We start from the raw sequence: 26,814 nt of genomic DNA on the forward strand, positions 1-26,814 counted from the left end.
ACAAGCTTCCACACATGGTAAAATGGGGGAAAGGTTTTTATTCAGCAACACAACAAATGCAAACACTATCCAACATCAGTTGCATAACCAGGGCAACTGCCAGGCAGGGGATGTTTACTCCAAAACCCTAACAGAAACAAAAACTGAGGACATGCAGAAGAAAAAGTGTGTGTGTTTGTGCGCGTGCGCATACACGTATGCATGCCAAGTTCTCAACGCACTGGAGAATGGGAGGGAAATTATATAGTCCTCTTTATGAAAACAAAAGGGTACATCCAACTCCCTAAATCAGAGGTAGGCAACCTTGGCTCTCCAGTGGTTGCTGAACTACAACTCTCATCATCTCAGACACAATAAATTGTGTGTGTGTGGCGGGGGGGTGATGAGAGTTGTAGTCCAGCAACTGCTGGAGAGCCATGGTTGCCTACCCCTGTCCTAAACAATAAACTCTCATTTTTGTGATCAACAGCTTGCTTAAGAGAGCACTGAGGACAGTCTAGAGCAGGGATTCTCAACATTGGGTCCCCAGATGTTCAACTCCCATAATCTCCAGTCCCAGTGGCCTGTGGTTGGGGATTATGGGAGTTGAAGTCCAAAAACATCTGAGGACCCAACGTTGAGAATCCCTGGTCTAGAGGAAAAGGAGAAGCACCAGTCGCATCGATATGCATCATGTTCCTCTAGCGGCTTTGAGGTAAAGCATATGAGGATCAATGTTTTCCCCTGCAGGTCAATAGTCCCGATGCTCACGGCCTCTGTTCACAGAAAGAGGAAGAGTTTGGTGCAGCTCCCAGGAATCAGGGCTGCACCAAAGCAGAGACCAGGATCAGTTGATGGTCAGCACTTCGCTCTGGATCTCATGGCTCAGCTGCGTTTGGAGGTCGCTCAGTTTCTTCTTCAAGCCAGACAATGCAGACAAGACGATGGTTTCAGGACGAAGGGAGCCACAGGACTCGACGTTATAGTAAAACCTGGATGAGGACAGAGAGATCTTGAGAGAAAGAGACAAACTCCTTGCTCATCCCACAAGCAGCCAGGCAGTTTTGGTCTCTGCAGCTATACTTCATTGAAAAAGAGAGAGATGAACTGGGGCTCACTAACGTTTGGAAACCCCAAAGTACTCCACTTGTAATGGGGGAGGATTTATATCACTCACAAGGGAAAGGAGTGAGTCTTCAATTTACCAAACATGGCTCACTGCTACAACCCGAGAGCAAGGTGTAGTGGTTAGTGGGACTAGGACCTAGGAGATGCGAGTTCAAATTCCCCTTCAACCATGAAACTCACTGGATGTCTCTGAGCCAGTCACGTATCTGTCAGCCTAACGTACCCCACAGGGTTGCTGTGAGACCCCTGCTAACTTGGCAAAGAGGCACCTTTTAACATGGTGATTCTCTTTATTTAGCAGGGGGAGAGTAACTGGCCCTATCCACCCTCAGCACAGTACCCCTCCAGTGACAGTTGCTGGTGTCTATCTTGTGTTTCTTTTAGATTGTGAGCCCTTTGGGGACAGGGAGCCATCTTATTTATTTATTATTCTTCTGTGTAAACCTCCCTGAGCCATTTTTGGAAGGGCGGTATAGAAATAGAATAATAATAATAATAAATAACAAACATAACCATGTAGACAGCTCTGGGCTCCTTGGAGGAAGAGTGGGATGTAAATATTAACAAATTTAAATAAATAAATAAAAATAATAATAATAAAAACACCTGCAGTTGGCAGCATCCTCTGAATTGCTAATACAGAAAAATATCCTCATCTGTCCAGTGCTGTTTAACAAGGCCTTGACTGGGTGCTTCAGCGCTGGTCTGTGAAGGAGTCTCCCCCTTGATCCCACACCCCCCGTTTCTCCACTGGCTCCCTTTTTGTCCAAGGTTTCAGGAGTTCCCATTGTGGCCAAGTTCTTATTGAGCTGGCAAACGTGTGCTTGGGCTGTCTGACTTCAGATAGTGGGGAGAACTCACCTGCCTGAATGTTCCTCCATAAAAAACCCCCCCCCAACCTTCCCTGATCACAGGATCAGGAAGCAGGAATGTACGCAGCTCCCGGATTTGGGTAGGATGCTCCTCCTACCCTATTTATCACCGTGGGAATGGGCCTAATATGTTGAGGCACAGAGGAGAGGCCAAGACAATGCTACTCGCCCAGGCACTGCCGTCACTATCCAGCTCACCTCTCTGGTTTCCCGTTGGGGTCGTACGGTGCTTGGGCTTCATCTTCGTCAATCTCAGAGTATTCGCTCTTGGGCCTAGAATCAAAAGGGAGACGTGAGGCTCTGCACTGCCCAACGGATCCCGGAACATGCAAAGGCAACAGGTTGGCATTCAGGAGATCTCTCTGCGAACTGAGCAGAGAGATACCTTTTAAAATGGTAATTCTCTTATATTTAGCAGCGGGGGAGCAACTGACCCTATCCAGCCCCAGCACTATTGCTAGTATCTGCCTTAATATTTATTTTTAGACTGTGAGCCATTTGGGGACAGGGGACCATCTAATCTCTATATCTAAAAGGCGAAGGATGTACGTGGCAAGCCCCGCCCCCACCGTGACCAATGAGAAAGCGGGGGCGGGGCTTGCCACACACGCAGGGAGAGTGGCAGGGATACGGCCGACAGGGCACGGCGCTGGCTTCTACCGCAGAGAGGGCAGTGAAAGCCGCCCGTGGAGAGGAAGAGGGTGGAGAAAGCTTCTTCTGTGGGCTGGCCTGCCGCCCAAATGACAGGTTGGCCCATTCCCATAACCCCAGCTAACTGGGGGAAAAAAGGCACCTTTTAACGCGGTGATTCTCTTTATTGAGCAGGGGGAGAGCAACTGGCCCTCTCCACCCCCAGCACAGCATCCCTCCAGTGGCTGTTGCTGGTGTCTATCTTGTGTTTCTTTTTAGATGGTGAGCCCTTTCGGGGGACAGGGAGCCTTCTTATGTATTTATTATTTCTCTGGATAAACCACCCTGAGCCATTTTGGGAAGGGCGGTATAGAAAGCGAATAAATAAATAAATGAATAAATATTTTGGGGCGCTCTGCGTGATTCGGCCTGACCTGTCAATTGGGTGGCAGACGGATCCACGGAAGAAGCTTTTGCTGTCTCCGCCGCCATGCAGGTTGGCAGGGGGCAGCTTAAGGTGGGAGAAGGCGGGGCATGGGGCCGGATCAGCTGGTAGGGTGCAGGGGGAACGAGTCCGCAGATGCTCTGCGCCGGCCCAGCTAGTTGTTTATTTTTTATGCTTCTACGTAAACTGCTGTTGAAAAGTGGTACACCAATCTCCGCAGTAGTGGCATCACAGGAGAAGCAGACCGGAAGACCGCCTAAGCAGCGTTCCTCTTGCAGGGAGTCCCAGATGTTGTGGACTACAACTCCCAGATCCCTCAGCGGCAACGGCTTTTGCTTGGGGATTATGGGAGTTGTAGTCCGCAACATCTGGGAATCCCTGCGAGAGGGAACGCTGCTCCGAAGACCCTTCCCACTCTGGAGTCACTCTATGACTCCACCTATGCACGGGCTACGTACGGACGGAAACACACCATTCCTCTGGCTTAGGATAGACCGTGTGCCGGAGAGCGTTGTCTGGGTCGTACTCAAAGGCCACTCCAGCTGTGGGGTTCCACTTGGCGTGCTCCTTGCCAAAGCCCTTCTTGGCGTAGGCCCGTAGTCTCAGCTCCTGGCCCTTCCGTAACTTGACAATGAGGATGTCTAAAGAAAACGTGCATATTCATTAGGCGCAGGAAGCAGTGGCAACTCCTTGGAAGTCTTTCCAGCTTGGCAACTGAAAAGCCACTCTCGGCAGAAGCCAATGCTGAGATGCATTCTTATGGGGTCCCCACGGATTCCAGCCCACCTCTCATGTCAAGGGAACCTGCCGGTTAAAGACAGCAGTGCAAAGATGAGAAAAATAAAATGACATCTGACTTCTCCCTGTGGATGTCATTCTTATCTGGGAGCAGAGCGGTACATACCATCCTGCTCAACGTAGTCGTTAGGGTCGTTATCTCTGCTCCGGGACGTCACCTGAGCGGAGGAAACAGAAACAAGGTCACTGGAAGATCATTTGCTTCTGGGGAATCTAGACATGATTTCCTAACATAAAGACAATAACCTGGTTCAGATGATTCAATGGGCCACATGTCAGATCCTGGCCTGTAAACCAGATTTAAACCACCACTCCCGAATCTGGGCAACATAAGGAGCTGTGATCCAGCTACTGAGGATTCCTCCTTTGCAGCTGGGTGTACGAAGGGAGGAGGAAAAAAGCAGGCGAGGGAGCACCCAGGCACAGAGCTCCATAGGCTCACCCGGACTGCGTTATGATTTCAAAGAGAATCACCGAGAGGAGAGCTGGTTTTGTGGTGGTGAGCATGAATGGTCTGCTTGGCAGGGTTCACCTTGGTTAGCATTTGGATGGGAGGCTACATGTGAGCGCTGTGAGATATTCCCCGTAGCTCAGTGAGAGAGCATCTGCTTTGCATGCAGAAGGTCCCAGGTTCAATCCCTGGTGGCATCTCCAGGTAGGGCTGGGAGAGACTCCTTCCTGCAACCATGGAGAGGTTATGCCTCTGAAAAAGAGTTTGGAGAGCAGCAACAGCAGGAGAGGGAGCATGCCTTCACCTCCTGCCTGTGGGCTTCCCAGAGGCATCTGGTGGGCCGCTGTGTGAAATCGGGTGCTGGAGAAGATAGGCCTTGGGCCCGAACCAGGAGGGCACTTCTCTCATTCTAACCACTGGAAGGAGACCTGGCCACGTGTTTAGAGAAAGGGAGCGAGAGAGACCTCGCAGAGACAGGGAGTAGGAACGCTGTACTAACGGGTATAACGCGAGGGTTGTTGGAGATGAGGTCGCGAGATGTGACGTGGCGGGTTTGGTCTTCGTTGCATCGGACATCGAGGGTGAACTCCACTGAGCACTCCGGACAAAACTCATCACAAGTGCAATCCTGGAGAAAGAGGAAAAGAGCGCAAAGCACTGATCAGAGTCACTAGTTTCCAAGCAGGGGCCACTTTGGCAAAAAAAAACCCTTCCATGTGAGAGCCATTTCCCACTGTGAGGGCTCTTTAAGAGAGGAAGAGTCCTCGCTTAAAAGTTCTACGAGGAAAGCACTGGGAAGGGCTACACTTCCCTATGCTCTGTGCATGCCTCCCAAGATGGTGCAGGAGCTCAAGAGAGCTCCGTTTATCTTAAAGGAGCTCCTGGTGTTGGGCAAAGTGCAGCACTGCACAGTATGAACGCTCGCCTTCCATGCAGAAACGCAGAACTAGAGGTCGGCAACTAGAAGCTCCTGGACCAAAGCAGCCTCCCTTAGGATACGAGCCCAGAAAACATTTTCTTATGGGGCACTAACAAATACCGTGTTAACCAGGGGCCAAAGAAAGGAGTGGCATCTCCAGCAACAGAACTTACCAAGGGACCACTTTACACTCTCAAAACAGTCATCCAAGAAATCTAGTAATTGGCTCAGGGCCTGGACTCACCCTGGAATACTGCAGCTTATCAACAACATCATCGCTGGTAAGTGGAATCAGTCCTGGAGAGAGAGAAATTAGTCTCAAGTGAGGAGTGGAATACAGGAACACAGGAAGCTGCCTTATGTTCAGAGGCGCACTTCCCCCTGAACTTCTGGGCAGAAGTCCATGGCCCCCACATCCTCTTTAGTCTGTGGTCGGCCCATGCTGTACCACGCGGCCAAGCTTGATTGTGACCCGCGCCAGGTAGCCAAACGTGACCTCTGCTTTAGAGACAGAGCGGGGAGTGGGGAAAGGAATATGTGGGATGGGAATAGGTTAAGTTGCATGTTGAAATGTTTCTGCTAATGCACATTTGCAGACATACCTGTTTTATATTCTTACGAGTTCAGTTGCTATTTGTGCCCAGAAGAACCCACATGTTGAAAATACTGCATGTGCCATGGTATGTATGTGTGTAGGGGGATAGAACACAGGAACATAGGAAGCTGCCGTATACTGAGTCAGACCCTTGGTCCATCTAGCTCAGTATTGTCCACAGACTGGCAGTGGCTTCTCCAAGGTTGCAGGCAGGAATCTCTCTCAGCCCGATCTTGGAGATGCTGCCAGGGAGGGAACTTGGAACCTTCTGCTCTTCCCAGAGTGGCTCCATCCTCTGAGGGAAGTATCTTACAGTGCTCACATATCAAGTCTCCCATTCATATGCAACCAGGGTGGACCCTGCTTAGCTAAGGGGACAAGTTATGCTTGCTACCACAAGACCAGCTCTCCTCTCCTACGATGCTTAACTTGCTGTGGCAGAGGGTAGTGGTGGTGGCCTCCAGACAGTGTTCCCTCTAAGGTGTGTGCGCATGCCTGTGCTCACAAGTTTTTGGATGTCCACTCAGCTAATTTTAGATCCCGCTCAGGTTGAATCCGGAAGTGCCCACTCTGACTGCATGTGTGCACACACTGCCTTGATACTCATTCCCAGAACAAAACTCATTCCGCCCAGAGATGAAAAAATCTAGAGAGAACACTGCCTCCAAAGGCCTTTAGGTCCAGGCTCGAAAATTACCTAGGTGCACCTCTGCTTATACCGAGTGAGACCCTTGGTCCATCTAGCTCAGTACTGTCTACACTGACTGGCAGCAGCTCTCCAAGAGGTTTCAGGCAGGAGTCTTTCCCAGCCCTACCTGGGAGTGAATTGGGTCTTTCTGCATGCAGAGCAGATGTTCTACCACTGAACTATGGCCCTATCCCCTAAAGCAGTGGTTCCCAAACTGGGAGGAACATAGGAAACTGCCATATACTGAGTCAGACCATTGTTCCATCTCACTCAGTATTGTCTACACAGACTGGCAGCGGCTTCTCCAAGGTTGCAGGCAAGAATCTCTCTCAGCCCTATCTTGGAGATGCTGCCAGGGAGGGAACTTGGAACCTTCTGCTCTTCCCAGAGCGGCTTCATCCCCTGAGGGGAATATCTTGCAGTGCTCACACATGAAGTCTCCCATTCAGATGCAACCAGGGCAGATCCTGCTTAGCTATGGGGACAAGTCATGCTTGCTACCACAAGACCAGCTCTCCTCTCCACAAAAAACAAAAAAAACTCCCATCAGCCCCGCCTACAATTTATGTAGTTCAGCAACACCTGGAGGCTCCCAGTTTGGGAGCCACGGCCCTCAAGGGAATATCTTACAGCAAACGGTGCTCACATGTAGGCCGCCCATCCAAATGCAAACCAGGACAGACTGTGCTTAGCAAAGGGGACAATTCATGCTCGCTACCGCAAGACCGGCAGTCCACTACAAGACTCCCCACCCAGGAGTGGAGTGGAAGAAGACTGCTAGTAAGCACAATGAGCACATTTTCAAATTTCAGGCTCACAGTACCAGCAACATGGATTGATAACGAGAGTCTAGATTGTTTTTTGTGCCCCCCCCGCCCGCCATCTAGAGAAGTCCACTCACCCAGCCGGTGGGCAATGAATTCATCATGAAGCACAGAGGAGTTGGCGTCTATCTGGACCCAGTCGATGGCTGCAAGGAAAATTATAAAAATCAAATGAGACCATATATTCCCCCCTTCCCCCATAATGGTAAGAGAATGTGGACTTAAAATACAAAATACCATACAAAACAGCTTAAAAGCTCATTTTAAAATTAGTTAAATATCAGATCAAATCTGAAAACCAGAATTTAAATGGCCTGGGTGAACAAGAAGGTCTTTACCTGGCTTCTAAGGGGACGCCTGGGGAAAAGACAGACATTTTGAACAGGGGATAAAGAGACTGTATGTATGAACACACACACATGCTTATTTGGGTAGCACAGCAATATTACCTATTAATATAACATAATGGGGGAAACCAATAACCAAGGGGGGGGGGAATTACACAAAATGATGGGCAGTTACCTATGATGGGAACTTCCGCTATGAAGACCCTCCTGATGGAATTTGCTACCCTGCAATAGAAAAGCAAAACACTGAGCACATCTTTAAAAACAGTTGCACGAAATACCTTGCAGTGGGTTTCTGCAGCATGTCACAGGGGAATGAGTCCATTTTTTAATTAACCAAATGTATACACAGCTACGTCTGAAGATGAGGAGAACTAACTACCCACTGAAACACATGGAGCAGATCGCCATGTGGCAGGAGTTCCCATCCCAACCATGGGTCCCGAGATGTATTTATTTATTCATACATTTGTGTCCAATTTTTCCTCCAAGGAGCCCAGAGCAGGCTACATGGTTATGTTTATCCTCACAACAACCCTGTGAGGTAGATGAGGCTGAGAGATAAACTTGCCCAGAGTCACCCAGTGAGTTTCATGGCTGTGTGGGGATTTGAACACGGGTCTCCCTGGTCCTAGTCCAACACTCTAACCACTACACCACACTGGCTCTCTCACTGTTGGACTACAACTCCCATCCTCTCCATGCACAATGCCCAAAAGGTGTGTTGAAGCTCAACAACTTTAGGGGACCCAAGCAGTGTTCTCTGTAAGCAGGCATTTCCAGATGTTGTTGACTACAACTCCCATCATTCTCAGCCAAAAGTTGCTGCAGCATGGAATGATGGGAGCTGTAGTCAATTACATCTGGAAATCCCTGCTACAGGGAACCTTGGATCATTGAGTTTCCAAATGGCCAATGGTCATTCGGAAATGGCCATTTAGAGGAAATCCTTGCATTGCAGTGGATATTCCCAGCCATTCATTTTAGGATGCAATAACACTATGCCGAGCCATCTAATGGGGCAGCGGGGAAGTAACTTGCCTAGGGAGCAAGAGGTTGCCGGTTCAAATCCCCACTGGTCTGTTCCCCAGACTATGGGAAACACCTATATCGGGCAGCAGCAATATAGGAAGATGCTGAAAGGCATCATCTCATACTGCGTGGGAGATGGTAAATGGGCAATGGCAAACCCCTCCTGTATTCTACCAAAGACAACCACAGGGCTCTGTGGGCACCAGGAGACACCGACTTGACAGCACAACACACATTACGCTAGTGTAGGACTTGCATGCTGATGGTCCCATTTTCAATCCCTGTCCAGGTAGGCCTGGGAAACAGGGGTGCAGCTAGAGCAGAGGGAGATAATGAAGAAAATGGGGGGGGGGTTAGAGCTGGGGGGGTGTTATTAGGAGTTTTTTGGGGAGCTGGGTTCTCTGAACCCATCCTCTCAATTGTAGTTACACTCCTGCTGGGAAAGACTCCTGCCTGAGACCACGGAGAGCCGCTGCCGGTCAATGTAGACAGTCCTGAGCAGGATGGACCAAGGGTCTGACTCGGTATAGGGCAGCTTCCTATCTCCTTAGGTCCAGGAAAAGTGGCAAGAAGCGGTGGAAGAGCAAGAGCGACCCACAATTTCCATGCGGAAAGACGAGCGCTTTGTGTCCCTGCGGAGACCCTGGAAGGGGAAAAGTACCGGGGTGCATCCCTGCCTTTCCCGGCAGCAGGACGCCACAGTCTGCCGCCAAGCCCTGGCAGGTGGGCAGGGCCGGTGCCAGACTATTTTGCGCCCTAGGCAAGGCTAAGCGCCTGCACCCCACCCTCCACCCCTCTGAGGTCTGCGCCCTAGGCGGCTGCCTAGTTGCCCAGATGGTAGCCCCAGCCCTGCAGGTGGGCATGGGTCTACCAGGCCCGCCCGCCCGCTCCCCTCCCAGGCGCGCTCACGCCAGGTCGGTGTTCTCGATGATGAACTTGACGTTCTCGTCGCTGAGCTCGGTGATGCGCACCGTGGGCTGGTTGGCGTACGGCATGGCGGGGCGGGGCGCAGGGCAGCAGCAGGCCCCAGGCGGCCCCGCTCGTTGCTTGCGCAGGGACCGGGCCGGGCGGAGCGCAGCGGCGGCGGCAGCGCAGCACCTCCCACTTCCTGGGCAGGAGAGCGCCGCCGGCTGGCTTCCTCTCGCTCGCCCCCCAGCGACCCGGGAGGACCGGGATGCCGCCTGCCCAAGGCCGCCTCCTCTGGCTGGGCGATGATGCGCTCTGGCTGCGCCCCGAAGCCAGCGGCGCGCGCGCTCCCTGGCCCTCGCTTGGACCCAGCGCGCCAAGAGCAACCCACCCCTGCCCCTTCCTGGAGATCAAACTGGATCCCCAGTCGGTGCCAGGGAGGGCGCGCAGTCCTACATTTGGCCAGGCTTCCAGGAAAAGCCAGCCTGGAGATTGTCCATGGCTTCGTAGGAACGGGGGATGTGAAAAGAAGGGGGCGAGGAGAGGAAATTTCCTCCAGGAAGAGCCACCCTGTCTTAACCCTGTGGTTCCTTCCAAAGCAAGTCTCCTTGAGTTCCGCGGGCCTTCCGCTTACCCTGATGAGAGAGTCTTTAGGACGGCAGCAGCCTAAAGTTGCAATCTTGTGGGTAGGCACCACTGGGCAAAGCGCCCACCACCGAAGGCAAGTGGAGCATTTATTTCTCAAAGTCAAAATGCAGGGAGTTGTTTTGTTTCGTGGGGGGCCGTTCAGGTAGCCTACTTCGCTTGCACCACCACCCCGAACTTCTAGGAGGAAGGGTGGGATAATACATACGTGCATACATACGGCTGCACCTGGTTCAGGCATAGGGAATGTTGCAAATAATATACACCCTAGGTTTGCAATGAATGCGCCACTGAGCATGAGCAGCCATGAATGCACCACTGAGAGACCATACATACATACTTTATTTACATTCTTTGACCAAAAGGGGAAAATTTGTTACATAATTAAAAAATTACACATAAGAGAATAAGGGCTTTGGAAAGGCATACGTGTGCATACATAGCTTAAAGTTAACACTAAGAAACCAAAAACTATGAATTCTATTCTTTTGAAACTCGTAATCTGGTGGCCACGTTTGGCGACTACATGTGAAATAGTTGCATCTTCATTTGCTAATAAATATGCTACTACAAGATCCTCAACTTGACCCGTCATATCTTTTATCAGTGGACTAATTAGCTGAGACCTCAGATTTTGATATATTGGACACTTTAAAAGAATGTGGGCCATGGCTTCAATCGCTTTTCCACAGCGGCATTTCCGTTCTTCATATAATAATAGTTCCAGAGATTCGCCATAAAGCATTGCAAGTGGGAAAGCGTTGAACCTGGCCCTGGACCACGGAGAGAGCTTCAAGGAGGCCAAGGTGAAGACAGATCATCCTGGAAAGAATCTATCTATGCATGGTCGCTCTCGAGCCTGCCTCCCTGAGCTCCTATAGATGCCATTCAGTCGAAATGATTTCGAAAACGCCTTTTCTCTCCTCCACCCCGCATATGACTCCAGGGCGCATTTGGGGAGCAGCTACACCCTGGTGCAAGGAAGCCCGATTAGCGGTGATTTGGGAGGCGGGAAAGCGGCAGCCTGCACTTTGCTTATTTTAATTGCAGCCTTCCCCTTCGCGTTTTCCTGCAGACAGACTGCAGTTTTGCTCAGGGGAGAGAGACATCGCCGATTTCCCTTTCCCTCTTCTCAAGGAGGCAAGCACTCCCTCCAAGTTGGGATTCTAGACCCTGTTGACTACAACTCCCAGCATCCCCAGCTGCAATGGCCTTTGGCTGGGGATGCTGGGAGTTGTAGTCAGTAACGCCTGGGGAACCCTATGTTATCGAGAAGGGCATCCTCCCTTCCCGCCCTTCTTCTTGGGGCGTGCGTCTTTTCGTCTCTTTCCCTGCAGCCGGAAAGGGGGCGGGGCCGGAGCCGTGCGGAGGCTACTGGGAGAAGCCGGCCTCTCCTCCAATCGGAGCACGCGGCGGGGAGCGGAGGAGCGTCGTGGCGGGGGCGCTGCTATTTGCGGGACAAGGCGGGTAAGAGCCCTGAGAGGCCGGCCCCTGCCCCTGCCCGGTCCTCTCCCCCCAGAGCCCCCCAAGAATCCGCCAGCAGCCCCCCCTTCCTGTCGCTGAAGGAAATGTAGGCCCCCACAGGCCAAAGGGCCCGGATGTAAGCCTCGAAGCTTGTCTAGGCGCCGGGGAAGCTCTCCGGCATGGTCTCCGAGCCAGGGCCGCTCTAGCCGAGCATCTTGTCTCCCACCCGCCGGATACCTCCCGGAAGCCCACAAGCGGGGCAGCAGGGAGGCAGCTGGGTATAGTCCATGGCAAGGGCGCGTTGGGCCCCCAGATGTGGATGGACTACAGTGCCCATCATCCTCAGCTACAGTTTATTGTGGCTGGGGATGATGGGAGTTGTAGTTCAGCAACATCTGGGGGCCCAGAATCTGAGAACTGAGAATCAGAATCTTTAGACCAGGGGTTCCCAACCCTGGGTCACTCCAGATGTTGCGGGACTATTGTCATCCCCGGTTGCAGTGGCCAAAGACTGTTTGGGGATGACGGGAGTTGTAGTCCAACCACACCTGGGGACCTAAGTTTGAGAACCCTTGAATGGCATTCTGTTGTTCATTATTCATAAATGATCTAGAAGTAGGGGTAAGCAACGTGGTGGCCAAATTTGCAGATGATGCCAAACTCTTTTGGCTAGTGAAATCCAAAACAGATTGTGAGGAGCTCCAAAAGGATCTCTCCCAACTGGGGGAGTGGGCGAAAAAATGGCAAATGCAGTTCAAAGTGTAAAGTGATGCACATTGGGATGAAAAGCCCCAACTTCAAGTACCGTATTTTACGGACTATAAGACGCTACGGACTATAAGACGCACCTTAATTTTAATGCAGTTTTTCAGAGTTTTAACATATTAAACTGTTAAAAAACATAAGACGCACCTGAATTTTGGCGGATATTTTTTGAGGAAAAAAGTGAGTCTTATAGTCCATAAAATACGGTATATGTTGATGGGATCTGAGTTGTCCGTGACTGGGCAGGAGAGGGATCTTGAGGTCAGGTGGACAGCTCACTGAAAGTGTTGACTCAAGGTGCGGCAGCTGTGAAAAAGGCCAGTTCCATGCTAGGCATGATTAGGAAGGGGACTGAATTTAAAGCAGCTAATATTATAATGCCCTTATACAAAACTATGGTGCAGCCATATCTGGAGTACTGCATACAATTCTGGTCACCACATCTGAAAAAGGACATTGTAGAACTGGAAAAGGTGCAGGAGAGGACAACCAAGATGATCGGGGCCTAGAGCACCTTCTTTATGAGGCAAGGCTACAACACCTGGGGCTTTTTCATTTAGAAGAAAGACAACTGTGGGGAGACATGATAGAGGTCTATAAAATAATGCATGGTGTGGAGAAAGTGGATAGAGAGAAATTCTTCTCCCTCTCACATAACACTAGAACCAGGGGTAATCCCATGAAATTGATTGCCAGGAAATTTAGGACCAGCAAACGGAGGTACTTTTTCACACAACGCATAATCAACTTGTGGAATTCCCTGCCACAAGATGTGGTGCCGGCTACTAGTTTGGATGCTTTAAGAGGCGTTTGGATAACTTCATAGAGGAGAGGTCTATCAATGGCTACTAGTTGGAGGGCTTGAAGAGGGGTTTGGATAACTTCATGGAGGAGAGGTCTATCATTGGCTACTAGTTGGAGGGCTATAGGCCACCTCCAGCCTGGGAGGCAGGATGCCTCTGAGTACCAGTTGCAGGGGAGTAAGAGTAGGGGAGAGGGCACACCCTCAACTCCTGCCTGTAGGCTTCCAGAAGCATCTGGTGGGCCACTGTGTGAAACAGGATGCTGGACTAGATGGGCCTTGGGCCTGATCCAGCAGGGCTGTTCTTATGTTCTTAGTAAGTTCCATTAAAATTAACGGGACTTGAGTTAGTCGTGGTTAACGTGTCTGGATGCTGTCCAGTGTTCATCGTATGATTGTAGCATGGATTAATTACACATGCTGCTTTATTTTCAGTTCTTTTCCTAATAATCCCCAACTTTGAATTTGCCACCTTCTCTGCTGCAGCACTCTGCACTTTCATCGAGCTATCCGCTACAACTCCAATATTCCTGGTTAATCACTGTCAATTCTGATTCCATCAGTGCATATAGGAAGTTAGGCTTGTCTTGTTCCAGTGTGTGTCACTTCACACTTAACTTGTGAGCTCTTTGGCAGTTCTCTTTTGGTAACACAAGATCCTTCCTTCCTTTCCTCTTCTGTCTTTTCCCATGCTGAATGGCACACTTATGGTTGCCAAAGTGTTGATTTCTAAAGTTACCTGGTTGGGGAAACAGAAAATATACGTAAGTGTGAACTGTACCTTCCCCAAAACAGGATGTAAACAAACTGGCAATAAATGGCATGATTGCATTTGGAATTGTGTGTGAAGTTACTGGATTTTTACAATGGGGAAAAAAAATCTTGGGACATGTTAAAGACTAAGAGACCTATTGTGGCATGAGAAATGCCATAATGAATATGGGGGATGGGGCTGTAGCTGGTGGCAGAGCATCTGCTTTGCTTGCAGAAGGGCCTAGGCTCACTCCCTGGCAGCATCTCCAGGTAGGGCTGGGAGAGATTCCTGTCTGAAACCTTGCAGAAGCCACTGCCAGTCTGTGTAGACCACAGCGGCATAACTTCGGCCCTCCTGCAGATGCTGGCCTGTAACTCATGGTCCTTGACTATTGGCCTCTGTGGCTGAGGATTATGGAAGTTGTAGTCCAAAACCAGCTGGAAGCTGTGCAGTTGTGCAGCTCTGGTGTAGACAATACTGAGCTAGATGGACCAATGATCTGGTGTGCTGTAAGGGAGCTTCCCACGTTGCTTGGTAAGGTACTGTGAGACTTTTGTTTTTGCTGTAACTGATTAAAATGACTAACCCTGCCTCTGGGTCTCTCTTTGTATAACATTATTCCATGGGGTACCTTGTGAGGTAGGTTAGGTGAGTGAGATATACTTGGTGATATTTTGATGGCTTCTTGTTGAGCGTTGCGTCTTCTTGGGTCAAGGGGCTGGGGTTTGGTGGATGCTGTCGCAGCACGGGGAGGAACTGATGGGGGGAAAGAGAAGGAAAATCTTGTGCATAAGTTTAAGCATGTGGCTTGTTCAAGAAGCTACCTCTTATCTGAAAAAATAGCACACCCAATTTTTTCTGCAAATTCTCTTAGCATCTGCTTTGCCTGCAGAAGGTCCCAGGTTCAATCCCTGATATCTCCATGAAGGACTGGGAAAGACTCCTGCCTGAAATCTGGGAGAGCCACTGCCAGTCCTGAGGACGATACTGAGCTAGACGGAACATTGGTCTGACTCGGTATAAGGCAACTTCCTATGACACTCACCAATAGCACTCAAATAATTTTTAAAAACTCAATATATAAAACTCTGTATATCAGCAATTACATGGAGCTGTGCATTTAAAAAAAACAAAACCCCTTGTCCTGGGGATGATGTTTTCACACAAGAACAAATTTGTAGTGTGCTCACATTTTGGTTGACTAGCTGTGCTAAGCAGGGTACTGTTTAGGAGAAGGCTGCTTTGATATGCAGTTTGGTAATATACAAGGGTTCGGAGCAATATTTGGATTAAGTGATGCAATATATTTATGTGGCTATTTTGATGGAATTTTACAACGTGTGAGGCTTGTAAAATGTTTTCATTATATGTTATCCTTCCTAGTTTGGTCACACACAACATTATCTTTTTGTGTTGATTTGTGCATAACTTGTTTGTTATTATTTGTGTTTATGTTTCAGTGTCCCTTGAAAAAGGATAATATTTATCCGAAACGCATCAGGCTCAAGAAAGCTTGTTGTGAGGCACTGGGGGCTTCCTCTTTATCTGGTAGTGCCTCTGCCCCCCTCCTTTCTTCATGTTGCCTTGTTTAAGTGATGTCCTTTTCTCTCTGTGTTTAGGCACATGCCTTGCCTTTTCTTGTTCTAAACCACAAAAAGACACCGCCTCCAAGAGATGTTGCACTCATGTTTTTCTGCCTGGTTTGGAAAAATGATTTCCTTTTCAGGGCTGGAGTGCTCTAGGGGCACATAGGTGACATCCAGTGGTGGATCTTGCACTGTTAATTGACTTGCTTTTAGCACATGTTTCAGAACTGGTGTGCTTGAACTCGCTTGGGCTAGGAGTCATTTGACTTCTAAATACAGTAATAAAAGCAGGCTAGAGGCTTGGTCAAGCCTTGGTGTGAACTCAGTCTTCATAATATGTGAAGGACTTTGCACTTATGCGATTGCTCTAAAGCAGGTTTTTTTAAAAACCAGTGTGCACCTTCTGTCACAAACCTTCAGCTCAGGTACCCTATAAAGGTTTGTGTGTGTGTGTGCGCGCATGTGTGTGTGTGCGTGCGCGTATGCACGCGTATGCACACACAAATTTAAATGCTACAGTTATGAGACAGATTATTCTAGCCGCTGGCTCACATCCAGACTAAGTTACTCCTGAGTACTCTCACGGGAATTAATAGGACAAATTTACTTGTCCCATTAATTTCAGTAGGAGTACTTTGTGCTAATTTTCTGCAGCCTGTCAGTCAGGCTGAGGGGAGGGGTATGCTGAGCTTCAGCACCTAGCCAGCCAATCAGCAGCAGAGGAGGAGGGTCTTCACCCTCCACCCTCCCCTTCTGCATCAGACACATCACTGAGAATGTGTCTTCAAGCTGGCAATTCTCAGATGGGGAACACAGTGCAGGCAGGCAGGAGGGCTCTGGGTACCTCCTGGGAGCCCTTCCAGTATTCCTAGGGGTAGTGGTGCCCCCAATTGGGAGCCCTTGCTCTAGAGCATTCTCTAGACTTTACAAATCTACTCTTATGGGCATCAGAGGAGGGCTGTTTTACTCTTGCCTTCGTACAGGGCTGTGCATTGAAACACTACAAGTTCATTTTCTGTACTTGGGATTATTTGCATTGCAAATAGGCATTGACCACTGGCAATGTCTGTGTTTAGCAGACAGACCTGCATTGCAGGGCTAGAGCGACTGTCAATGAACGGCGCCTGCATGCATCTTAAATTGTCAGGGTAGTGCTTGGTGTCTGTGAGCACGACTCCTGGATTTCTCACCCTAGATGTGGATCCTGGGGGATGACTGGGTCTGCATGGCAAGCATCTTGTTTCTGTTGCAGTTTATTCGCCTCAGGAGGACCTTACGACTTGCTATCCAGCTCACGTATCCAGCTCACGGGGCATGTCTCCTGCTCCACCTTGTTTCCTTGGCTGGGACTTGGGCAAGATCACATCTGCACCCTCTGTCTCTCATGTATGATGTGACATGAGTGTATGACGTCCAAACATAATTTCCATTTCCCACCTTAACAGTGTCTGTCTGAGTGAGGTACCAGGACAGTGATCATCACTATTTTTCAAGCGGGGGACCTCTCTGGCGAACTCCCCCCTCCAAAAAAACCCCACCAACTCTCCACTGTGAGAGCCGTTTCCCATTGTCCTGACCTCCACGTAGTATTGCCCTTTCCTCAGTGCTGGGAGGGCCCTTTAAGAGAGAAGGAGCCTCTCCTGAGGAAGGCTGCGTTTCCCAGCACTTTGCACATGCCTTTCAAGATGGCGCCAGGGGCTCAAGTGGGGCCTCTTCCTCTTAGAGGAGCATCCCTCGGTGCTGGGCACAGCACAGCCCTGCACGGTGAGAATGGTTGCCTTGGCATGGTGCTAGCCAGGGGGGCTGTGCGGACATCCAGCTTTCACTGAAGCTTCACACAGCTCCAACAGGCAAGTAGGGAGCTATTAATAATAATAATAAATTTATTTATTTATTTAAATTTTATATCCCGCTTTTTCCTCCGAGGAGCTCAGAGCGGTGTACATGGTTGTTTATCCTCACAACAACCCTGTGAGGTCGGTTAGGCTGAGAGATACATGGTTGGCCCAGAGTCACCCAGTGAGTTTCATGGTTGAATGGGGATTCGAACTCGGGTCTTCCCATTCCTAGTCCAACACTCTTAACCACTATGCTATGCTGGCCAGGATTTAAGGGGGTGGTTGCCCCTGTCATCAGGGCATTATAGTGAAGAACACTGCCACAGGAGATTATCTGGTGCTCATATATTACAGTTTTCAAGAGCTGGCCAAGATTTACCTAAAACCCGGTTTCTGCCCCTAACCCAGATGAAAACCAGACGTTTTGCCTAAGCCAGAAAGAGATTTGGAAGAGATACTCTCCTCTCCCCCCCCACCCCCCGCCAGCTTCTTGCAAAAACTGGCTGTCTGCACTGAAAGATGTGGATGGTGAGGAGGCAAAGGTTACACAGCTAGCAAAGACTGAAGAGGACCATCATGCAGACTTGAGGGGTGGGGTGTCGTCTTCAGGGCAAGCCTTGTTTCGGTTTTTCAGGCCGGCTTGAGCCTGGAACGTTTCCAGCAGACTGTGGTCCCCTGCCTTTCCCGTGCTCAGTGCCTTCTTTTGCATGCCTTTTCCTCACTTGCCTGACTCTACTGCTTTCTGCTGCTGCTAACTTTCTCCAGCAGCAGCAGAGGACAATCGACCTAGTTCTTGTGTGCTTTCCTTCTGCCCGTTCCTCTTTCCAAGGGTCTAACTGGAAGCAGAGAAATTGACAAAAGAATGTGAATACAACCCGGTTGAAAGAACAACGGGTTGCAATCGCGGTCCGTGGATGCACTTCTAAATCGACATCTGAGCCGATAAAATACCATTTGATTTGACCCACAACTGCTTTTCATACCCTTTTTGTTCAAATCCAATTAGCTAGCTTGATATACGGTAAATGGAGACTATTTCCTTTTTCTTTTTCGACACGTTATAGGTGTTTTCAGATGGAGGACTTTGTTTCTGAGCACAGATCGTGGCTTAATGCCGCAGCCACTACTGACAGATCATCAATCTTGTTTGTGCAGAGGAATCTGGCTTCAGCTAGCTTTTGGCCTGTTCGATCGGGATTCACAGAAAGTAGTTTAATGTCTTCAGTCTGCGTCTTCCTTCTCTGAGATCCCGATCGTGGCTCTTTCCCCAGCCAGACGTGAAGAGCCTGGCATCATTCGGCTCATGACTGCTCTGGCGCTTCCCATACTGAGCAGCTCCATTAAGAGTCAGACTGCAGCCCCTCCAATGCAGTAAATTCTTTCCGTGTAAAGACTAGAACTTCTGTGCTCTGAGGGTCTGGAGAATATTTTAATCCTGTCGTTTGGGAAGAAAGATCCTATTTCTTGTCCAGTCTGAGGCTAAATAGCTATTGAATAAGAACAGTGGAAGGGACATTCTCCCCTTTCATTTATTTGCTGCCATCTGATCCTGCCTTTTCTCACTGGACTCTCCCTCTGAATTTAATTCCCATCCATTAAAGTTGGATTGTTGTTACCTCCAAGGTGCCCCAAGATTTGGTGCCGAGGCATAGGGTTTTGGAGACGAGAACTAGTCTTGTGGCAGCAAGCATGAATTGTCCCCTTTATTAAGTAGGGTCTGCCTGGGTTTGCTTTTGGATGGGAGACTGCTGTAAGATATTCTCCTTAGGGGATGGAGTCATAGCTCAGTGGAAGAGCATCTGCTTTGCATGCAGAAGGTCCCAAATTCAATCCCTGGCAGCATCTCTTGGTAGGGCTGGAAGAGGCTCCTCCCTGAAACCTTGGAGAGCTGCTGCCAGTCAGTGTTGACAGTACTGAGCTAGATGGACCAATGGTCTGACTCAGAAGACAGTTTCCTCTGTCTTGGAATACTTTTTTTTTTTTTTGGTCCTGTGCAAGGCTAGTTTTTAAAAATCAAATGCTGGTGCCTAGTGATTTGAAGCAGGTTTCAAGCCCTACATTGAAGATCTTCTAGGAGGGGCCCTTTCCTTTTGGGCTTGAGGAATGGATTAATTGTGGATCAAGGACCCTGGTCTGTGATGGGAAGACTGGTTGGTTATTATTTGACGGCACTACTTTGATGTGTAAAGAATAAGGCTTGGGTAGTAATTTGACCAAGCCACCTAGTGGCGCAGCGGGGAAATGGCTTGACTATGAAGCCAGTGTTTGCCCGGTTCGAATCCCTGCTGGTATGTTTCCCAGACGATGAGAAACACCTATGTCGGGCAGCAGCGATCTAGGAAGATGCTGAAAGGCATCATCTCCTACTGCGCGGGAGGAGGCAGTGGTCAACTCCTACATTCTACCAAAGGCAATCACAGGGCTCTGTGGTCGCCAGGAGTCGAAATCGACTCGACAGCACACTTTATCTTTAGTAATTTGACCACACGGTAGTTCTGTGAAGGTGATTGATTGATATTTGCTTTTTATGGATCAAGCCTTGACAAATTTTCTTTGGGTCTAGGAGCCAGTCCAAAAACTTGGGAGGCAGGTAATGGATACTTGACAAAATTACTGGACTTAGTGATGGAAATTGTGGAAGGGGAAGGGGATATGAGTTTCACTTTATCTCATTTACAACATACTTAGTACAGAAACAGGGCTGCCTGGGACAAATAAATATTTTATTAAATTATTTCTGATTATCCTAGTCTAGATTCTGTGGTAAAATTTCTAGGTGCCATGGCTCCTTGGCGCCTGGGACTTGTTAAGCCCTGTTAGAGATGGGGATCCTTCTCTCTCTCCATTTATTTTTTTAGCAAAGAGAAAGCGGCTTATAAAAATCACCACGTCTCTGTGTCCCCCCCCTCTGTGTGTGGGACATACACTTTTGCATCACAACTTTTGCATCTGTAGTCTCATATAAACCAGATTGGCAGCTCAAGGAAAGGGGTGTTAGGGGACCCCAATGGTTTTGATTTCTTTTTGCCAACCTGTCCTGTTGGTTCAAGATAGTGGCCACTCAAAGTATAAACAACACCTTTTGTCACCTATGTGCTGATAGTTACAAATGCACTTTGGGAGGGGGTTCTGTGTAAGAGTCACTCAGAGAAACAGAAAATAGGTTACTTCAAATTATTCCACTTCCTTTAATATAGGGGTTCTCAAACTTTGGTCCCCAGATGTTGTTGGACTACAACTTACATCATCCCCAGACATAATGGTCTTTGATCATTGTGGCTGGGGATGATGGGAGTTGTAGTCAGTGTTCTCTCTCATTTTTTTCATCTGTGTGCAGAATGAGTTTTGTTCTCCATGGCAGTATCAAGGCAGTGTGTGCACACACGCATTCAGAGTGGGACCTTCCTGATTCAATCTGAGCGGGATCTAAAATTAACTGAGCGGACATCAGAAAATGTATGAGCATGCACACGTCTTAGATGGAACAGTGGTTGTAGTCCAACAACATCTGGAGACCCTAATTTGAGGACTCCTGCTCTAATAGAGTCTTGGCAGTGCATTTCTCCTCCACAGAGAGCAAAGAACAGGATGCCTGCAGAACCTTGGGAGTGATTGTGCATAAAGGTATGCCAGCCTCTAAAGACGTTTGTCATATTTTAAAAACCATTCTAAAGATTTCAGTGAAACTCTTTACTCGTAAAAATGCACAACATCCCAAGCCTTTGATTTAAAATGTCTCTGATCTGCAGATTTGTGGGATAAACCTTGCTTGCCAGCAGCAGCAAGTCTCTTGCTAAAAATGCACGTTGAAGGGATGCTTGAAGGTGTCCGTGGTGTTAAATTTCCCTGCTTTTGTGTTTTGCTTTTTCTGCTTGGGGAAATGAAAAGTCAGATGTGAGTCAATGGCCTGTGTCTAGTGAGGCTCTCCCAGGATCTCCTTCAAAGTTAGCAGGACTGCTCATTCCAGCGTTAACAAGGATTAGTGTGCCTTGGCTGCCTGACAGCCCCTTTCCTGGATGCATTTCTGAAATGCAAGCCGGGGAATGCATCATCCGAAGCAGCCCTCAGAGTGTGCTTTGCTTCCTGTCCGTATTGGCTTCATCATCGTCTGAGAAGTTCGCTGGTGCTCATGAGGCTGCCTTTCCGAACGAGGTAGCTAATGAAAAAGAGAAGTGAACCGGATCGAAGCGGAGCCTCGTCGGTGCCAGACGCACTGCTGCTCCTCCTGGAACTGACAGGAGCAGCCTTCACTGGGTGGGAGGCACACAGCTCTCTTCACTGTCTGCCAGCAGAGGCTGTTCTGGCAACCCTGTGCAGTCGTTCCCTGCGAGAGGAAGCAGCTTGTGCAGAGATGCTGAGGCGTCAAACTGTACTGCACTGCAGGGCATGAAACTGCCTGTTCTCCTTGGCCTCGCTCGCTCAGGGCTTCCGTATCCAGGGCCTCTGCTCTCTGTTGGCTTACCAAAGTCCAGTTGCCAGTGATGCTAAAAAGAAAGCCCATCACTGTGGCTTGTGACTGGGGGGCGGCAAAGAATCATGTGGGTTCCAATCCATGGAGCTAGTCCAACTGTTTGCAGCTGGCGCCTGCGTGAATTCAGAATGGAGGTGTTGGGCTTTATTTTGAACTAGCACCACGTTTGTTGTGGTGATAAGTGAGATGTGTGTTGAGAAAGGGCTATATATCCCCTGCTGACTTGGCAAAGAGGCACCTTTTAACGTGGTGATTCTCTTTATTTAGCGGGGGGGGGGAGTAACTGGCCCTATCCACCCCCAGCACAGTACGGTACCTCAAGTGACTGTTGCTGGTGTCTATCTTGTCTTTCTTTTTAGATTGTCAGCCCTTTGGGGACAGGGATCCATCTTATTTATTAATTATTTCTCTGCGTAAGCCAGAGTGTTTTGGTGTTCATATTAATATTTCTGTTTTAATTGTTATTGGGTTTAATGGGTGTTATTGGGTTTCTGTTTTTAATTGTAAACCGCCCTGAGCCATTTCGGAAGGGCAGTATAAAAATCAAAATAATAATAATAATAAATAAACCTCCCTGAGCCATTTTTGGAAGGGCGGTATAGAAATCAAATAAGTAAATAAATAAATAAATAAATAAAATATATTATATTCCGAGGACCTGGGGGGTAGGATTACCATGAGTAGGTTTCACACACACAGGAACACACACAGGAAGCGGCCATATACTGAGTCAGACCATGGGTCCATCTAGCTCAGTATTGTGTGCACAGACTGGCAGCGGCTTCTCCAAGCTTGCAGGCAGGAATCTCTCTCAGCCCTATCTTGGAGATGCTGCCAGGGAGGGAACTTGGAACCTTCTGCTCTTCCCAGAGCGGCTCCATCCCCTGAGGGGAATCTCTTCCAGTGCTCACACTTCTAGTCTCCCTTTCATAGGCAACCAGGGCAGACCCTGCTTAGCTAAGGGGACAAGTCGTGCTTGCTACCACAAGACCAGCTCTCCTCTGGTGTAGAAGCCTTGCCGGAGACTGGGCCACCCAGTGTAAAGGATGCAGTGTGGTAGCCTTCCATTTATTGCATGCATAACTGTTACTGTCACCCATAGGACTGATTGGCAGGATGGGAGAAAGTAAGGAGGTCCTCTCTGTCTCGGCTGACTCCAGCCAGGGGGGCCTGCTCTTCTGTCTGTAGCACAGGGGTTCTTAAACTACTTCCATCATTTGGCCACTGTGGCTGGGAATGATGGGAGTTGTAGTCCAAGAACATCTGGGGACCCAGTTTTGAGAATCCCTGGGTAGCCCCAATGACCCCAGCTCCTTGGTCACATGAGAATGTGATGGAATCTTGGGGCCTGGGTTGAATTGATTTTTATAAATTAGAAGCTTTGTTCAGACAGCATGTTGTATGGGTGTCCAGATGTCTGCACACTCTTACCTGTTTTTGTGTGAACGACTGTACCTGCATTCATTTAAAAAGTGAACCTGAGTACAGGCCCCTCAAACGCAGGGCACAGATAGGAAGAATACCGCTGTCCCTGTGTTCACAAGAATGTGGCAGGCAGAACCTGCCTAGAACAAGGCATATTTCTGTACTACATTTATATCTGTCTTCCATCGTGGATCTCAAGAAAGGAGAGCTGGTCTTGTGATAGCAAGCATGAATTGTCTCCTTTGCTAAGCAGTGTCTGCCTTGGTTTGCATTTAGATGGGAGACTACGACTACAATGAATATTTTCATACTGCTTTTCAACAAAAGTTCCTGAAGGGGTTTACATAGATACTAGCTGAACCTGCACAGAGCATCTGTGCGCTAGCGCACTCGGCCTTCCCCACCCCAGAGACTTGGCAGGGCGATGGAAGGTCCCCTCACTCGGCCTCCCCCCCGCTCCCCTCCCCCCGAGTCTTTGCTCAGCCTTTTCTCCGCTTCCGCTCGCTGCTCAGCCTTCCCTACTCCTCGTGCTCGCCCCCCTGCCCCAGTTCCCCCTATAAGCTGCCCCATGGCTGTGGAGAGGACGGGCAACGTTGGGGCGCTGGCGGCGGAGATGGCAGTGAAAGCCAAGCCATGGGTCCGCTAGGTTGTGCGTAGAAACCCCACCCCTACATTTTCATTGTTTGCGGCTGCATCAAGGCAGGGGTTGCCGGGTCATATAGATAGATAAATAAATAAATATGGATGCATGTGATTACATGTGAGCTCTGGGATAAGCATCTGCATGCTTGCAAGCAGAAGGTTCCAAGTTCCCTCCCTGGCAGCATTATTATTATTATTATTTTATTATTATTATTACATTTATAGCCCGCTCTTCCTCCAAGGAGCCCAGAGCGGTGTACTACATACTTGAGTTTCTCTTTCACAACAACCCTGTGAAGTAGGTTGGGCTGAGAGAGAAGTGACTGGCCCAGAGTCACCCAGCTAGTTTTATGGCTGAATGGGGATTTGAACTCGGGTCTCCCCGGTCCTAGTCCAGCACTCTAACCACTACACCATCTCCAAGATAGGGCTGAGAGAGAGTCCTGCCTGCAACCTTGGAGAAGCTGCTGCCAGTCTGGGTAGAAAATACTGAGCTAGATGGAACGATGGTCTGACTCAGTATGTGGCAGCTTCCTGTGTGCCTAAGGTAGCAAATGTTGGCTTTACAGGCCATCTCCCATCCAGGTACTTGCAGTCCCGAGCTGCTCAGCTTCAGTACAGCCAGGGAAGCAAAGGTATAGGTCAGCGATATCCAAGGCAGACCAGTGCCGCGGATGGAAGTGAGATGCCTGCCTGCAGAGGAGGGCTGGCCCTCGGAAGACAAGGCATCTCCATTCCAGCTTTTACAGCACTTAACAGATTGCAGCCGCTTTTGGCATAACTGATTCTTCCCTGAGAGTCCTTTGGAATTACTCCTACGCGGGAATACATGTGAAAAGCGTTAATGTCACAATGGAAGCCCCTTGTGGATTTTCTGGAAGAAAACTGCCACTGAGACACTGGGTTGCTGCCAGCCCCTGCTCATAGAACTTCCCTCAAAAATCCATGAAGGCTTCCGGTGTTACTCGGACCGAGCTGTTAGATGGAGTTTGGACGTTCAGATGTAAGTCTGGGGCACACGCCTCCTGTGTGATTTCTAGCCTTTCCCCTTTCCTGAAGGCTTGAAGTAGAGAACAGTAGATTAGAAACATGTACACTGTCTAAGGCTGCGTTCTCATGGCACATTCATGACCATGAATGATCTGGGTTAAAGAGTGAGGAACATAGGAAGCTGCCATATACTGAGTCAGACCATTGGTCTATCTAGCTCAGTATTGTCTTCACAGACTGGCAGCGGCTTCTCCAAGGTTGCAGGCAGGAATCTCTCTCAGCCCTACCTTGGAGATGCTGCCAGGGAGGGAACTCGGAACCTTCTACTGTTCTTCCCAGAGTGGCTCCATCCCCTGAGGGGAATCTCTTACAGATGATGATGATGATTGATTATTATTAATAATAATAATTCGATTTCTATACCGCCCTTCCAAAAATGGCTCAGGGAGGTTTACCCAGAGAAATAATAAATGCATAAGATGGCTCCCTGTCCCCTGAAAGGGCTCACCATCTAAAAAGAAACATAAGACAGACACCAGCAACAGTCACTGGAGGAATGCTGTGCTGGGGGTGGATAGAGCCAGTTACTCTCCCCCTGCTCGGTAAAAGGTGCCTCTTTGCCCAGTTAGCAGGGATTTAGCTAAGGGGACATGTCATGCTTGCTACCACCAGCCCAGCCCTCCTCTTAAATGAGTTAACTATGATTGGGGAGCCCTGCACCCTACCACCCATTAGCAATTTTGCCCTGCACCAGCTTGCTGGCCTCAAAATGATTAAATTGTGTAGTGTGTTGTAGGGATTTTATGGGCCTGATGGAGACCACCAAGGACCTGATGAGATCCCAGAGGTTATATTTGCTGCTCATGATCTATCCAGTCATGAGTGCTGGTCTTATGGTAGCAAGCATAAATTGTCCCCTTTGCTAAGCAGGCTCTGCCTTGGTTTGCCTTTGAATGAGAGACTACATGTGAGCCCTGTAAGATATTCCTCTTAGGGGACGGGGCTGCTCTGGGAAGAGCACCTGCCTGCTGGCATGTAGCAGGTTCCAAGTTCCTTTCCTGGCATCATCTCCAGATAGGGCTGAGAGAGACTCCTGCCTGCAACCTTGGAGAAGCTGCTGCCAGTCTGCAGACAATATGGAGCTAGATGGACCAGTGATAAGGCAGCTCGGGATAAGGCAGCTTCCTATGTTCCACCCAGCTTTCCTACAATATCCACCTTTCACATATCCTTGCAGTTAATCTTTGCTCGAGCTTAAGCAACAGTCCCTTTGGGAGAATGGACTTGCCACATCACTTCTCAAGTGTTGTGAAGGTACACAGACACCTGGGCAGGCTGGCAAGTGAAACATCTCGTGGGCTGGCAGATATTTTGCTTTTATCCACAAGGCTGCCCATGGCTTGCTTCAGTCTCTGACCTGTTCACGGATGTTAATCAGAGGCTAAAATAAGTCCATCGTTGATTATACCAATACTTTTCTTTTGCTTTCTCTCTTTCTGTAGGGATTCCAGACAGTGACCTGCCTTGAGAATGGATGCAGAAGGGTTTGGGGAGCTTTTGCAGCAGGCAGAGCAGCTGGCAGCAGAAACCGAGGGCATTTCTGAGCTGCCTCATGTCGAACGCAACCTCCAAGAGATCCAGCAGGCAGGAGAGCGCCTGCGCTCTCGGACACTGACCCGCACCTCACAGGAGACTGCAGATGTCAAGGCGTAAGTACCTGCATTGCCTGAAGTTTCTAATTAGTAGGTTCACCACAGCAACTCTAGTCACATTTCTTAGAGAGGAAGTTCCATTGAGCTCAGTGGGACGTAGTTCTGA

The 26,814-nt window shown here is 49.1% G+C and overlaps 2 protein-coding genes across 5 annotated transcripts in view; one reads left to right on the top strand and one right to left on the bottom strand.

Annotated features, from left to right (window-relative positions):
• Positions 1 to 18: 18 nt before the first annotated feature.
• Positions 19 to 9,845, bottom strand: POLR2C (RNA polymerase II subunit C). The gene is made up of 9 exons (XM_053271106.1): positions 9,618 to 9,845; positions 7,852 to 7,901; positions 7,407 to 7,475; positions 5,467 to 5,519; positions 4,803 to 4,931; positions 3,959 to 4,010; positions 3,527 to 3,695; positions 2,178 to 2,252; positions 19 to 971 (listed from the first exon to the last, which is right to left on the bottom strand). Exons 1-9 carry the CDS (start codon positions 9,701 to 9,703, stop codon positions 827 to 829), a joined length of 828 nt encoding a protein of 275 aa, XP_053127081.1. The 5' UTR covers positions 9,704 to 9,845; the 3' UTR covers positions 19 to 826.
• Positions 9,846 to 10,004: 159 nt separating this feature from the next.
• Positions 10,005 to 26,814, top strand: part of NUP93 (nucleoporin 93) — a 105,481-nt gene continuing 88,671 nt past the window's right edge. For 2 of the 4 annotated variants that reach the window (XM_053271099.1, XM_053271102.1), the window contains exons 1-2: positions 11,578 to 11,726; positions 26,499 to 26,705. In XM_053271099.1, the coding sequence (XP_053127074.1) occupies positions 26,527 to 26,705 (179 nt within the window). In that variant the 5' untranslated portion in view covers positions 11,578 to 11,726; positions 26,499 to 26,526. Of the gene's footprint in view, positions 10,336 to 11,577; positions 11,727 to 26,498; positions 26,706 to 26,814 lie in introns of those variants that run through there. The other 2 variants (XM_053271100.1, XM_053271101.1) reach the window with 2 other exon arrangements.

This window comes from Hemicordylus capensis, chromosome 9 (genome assembly GCF_027244095.1).
Source record: "Hemicordylus capensis ecotype Gifberg chromosome 9, rHemCap1.1.pri, whole genome shotgun sequence".
NCBI classification, from domain to species: Eukaryota; Metazoa; Chordata; class Lepidosauria; order Squamata; family Cordylidae; genus Hemicordylus; species Hemicordylus capensis.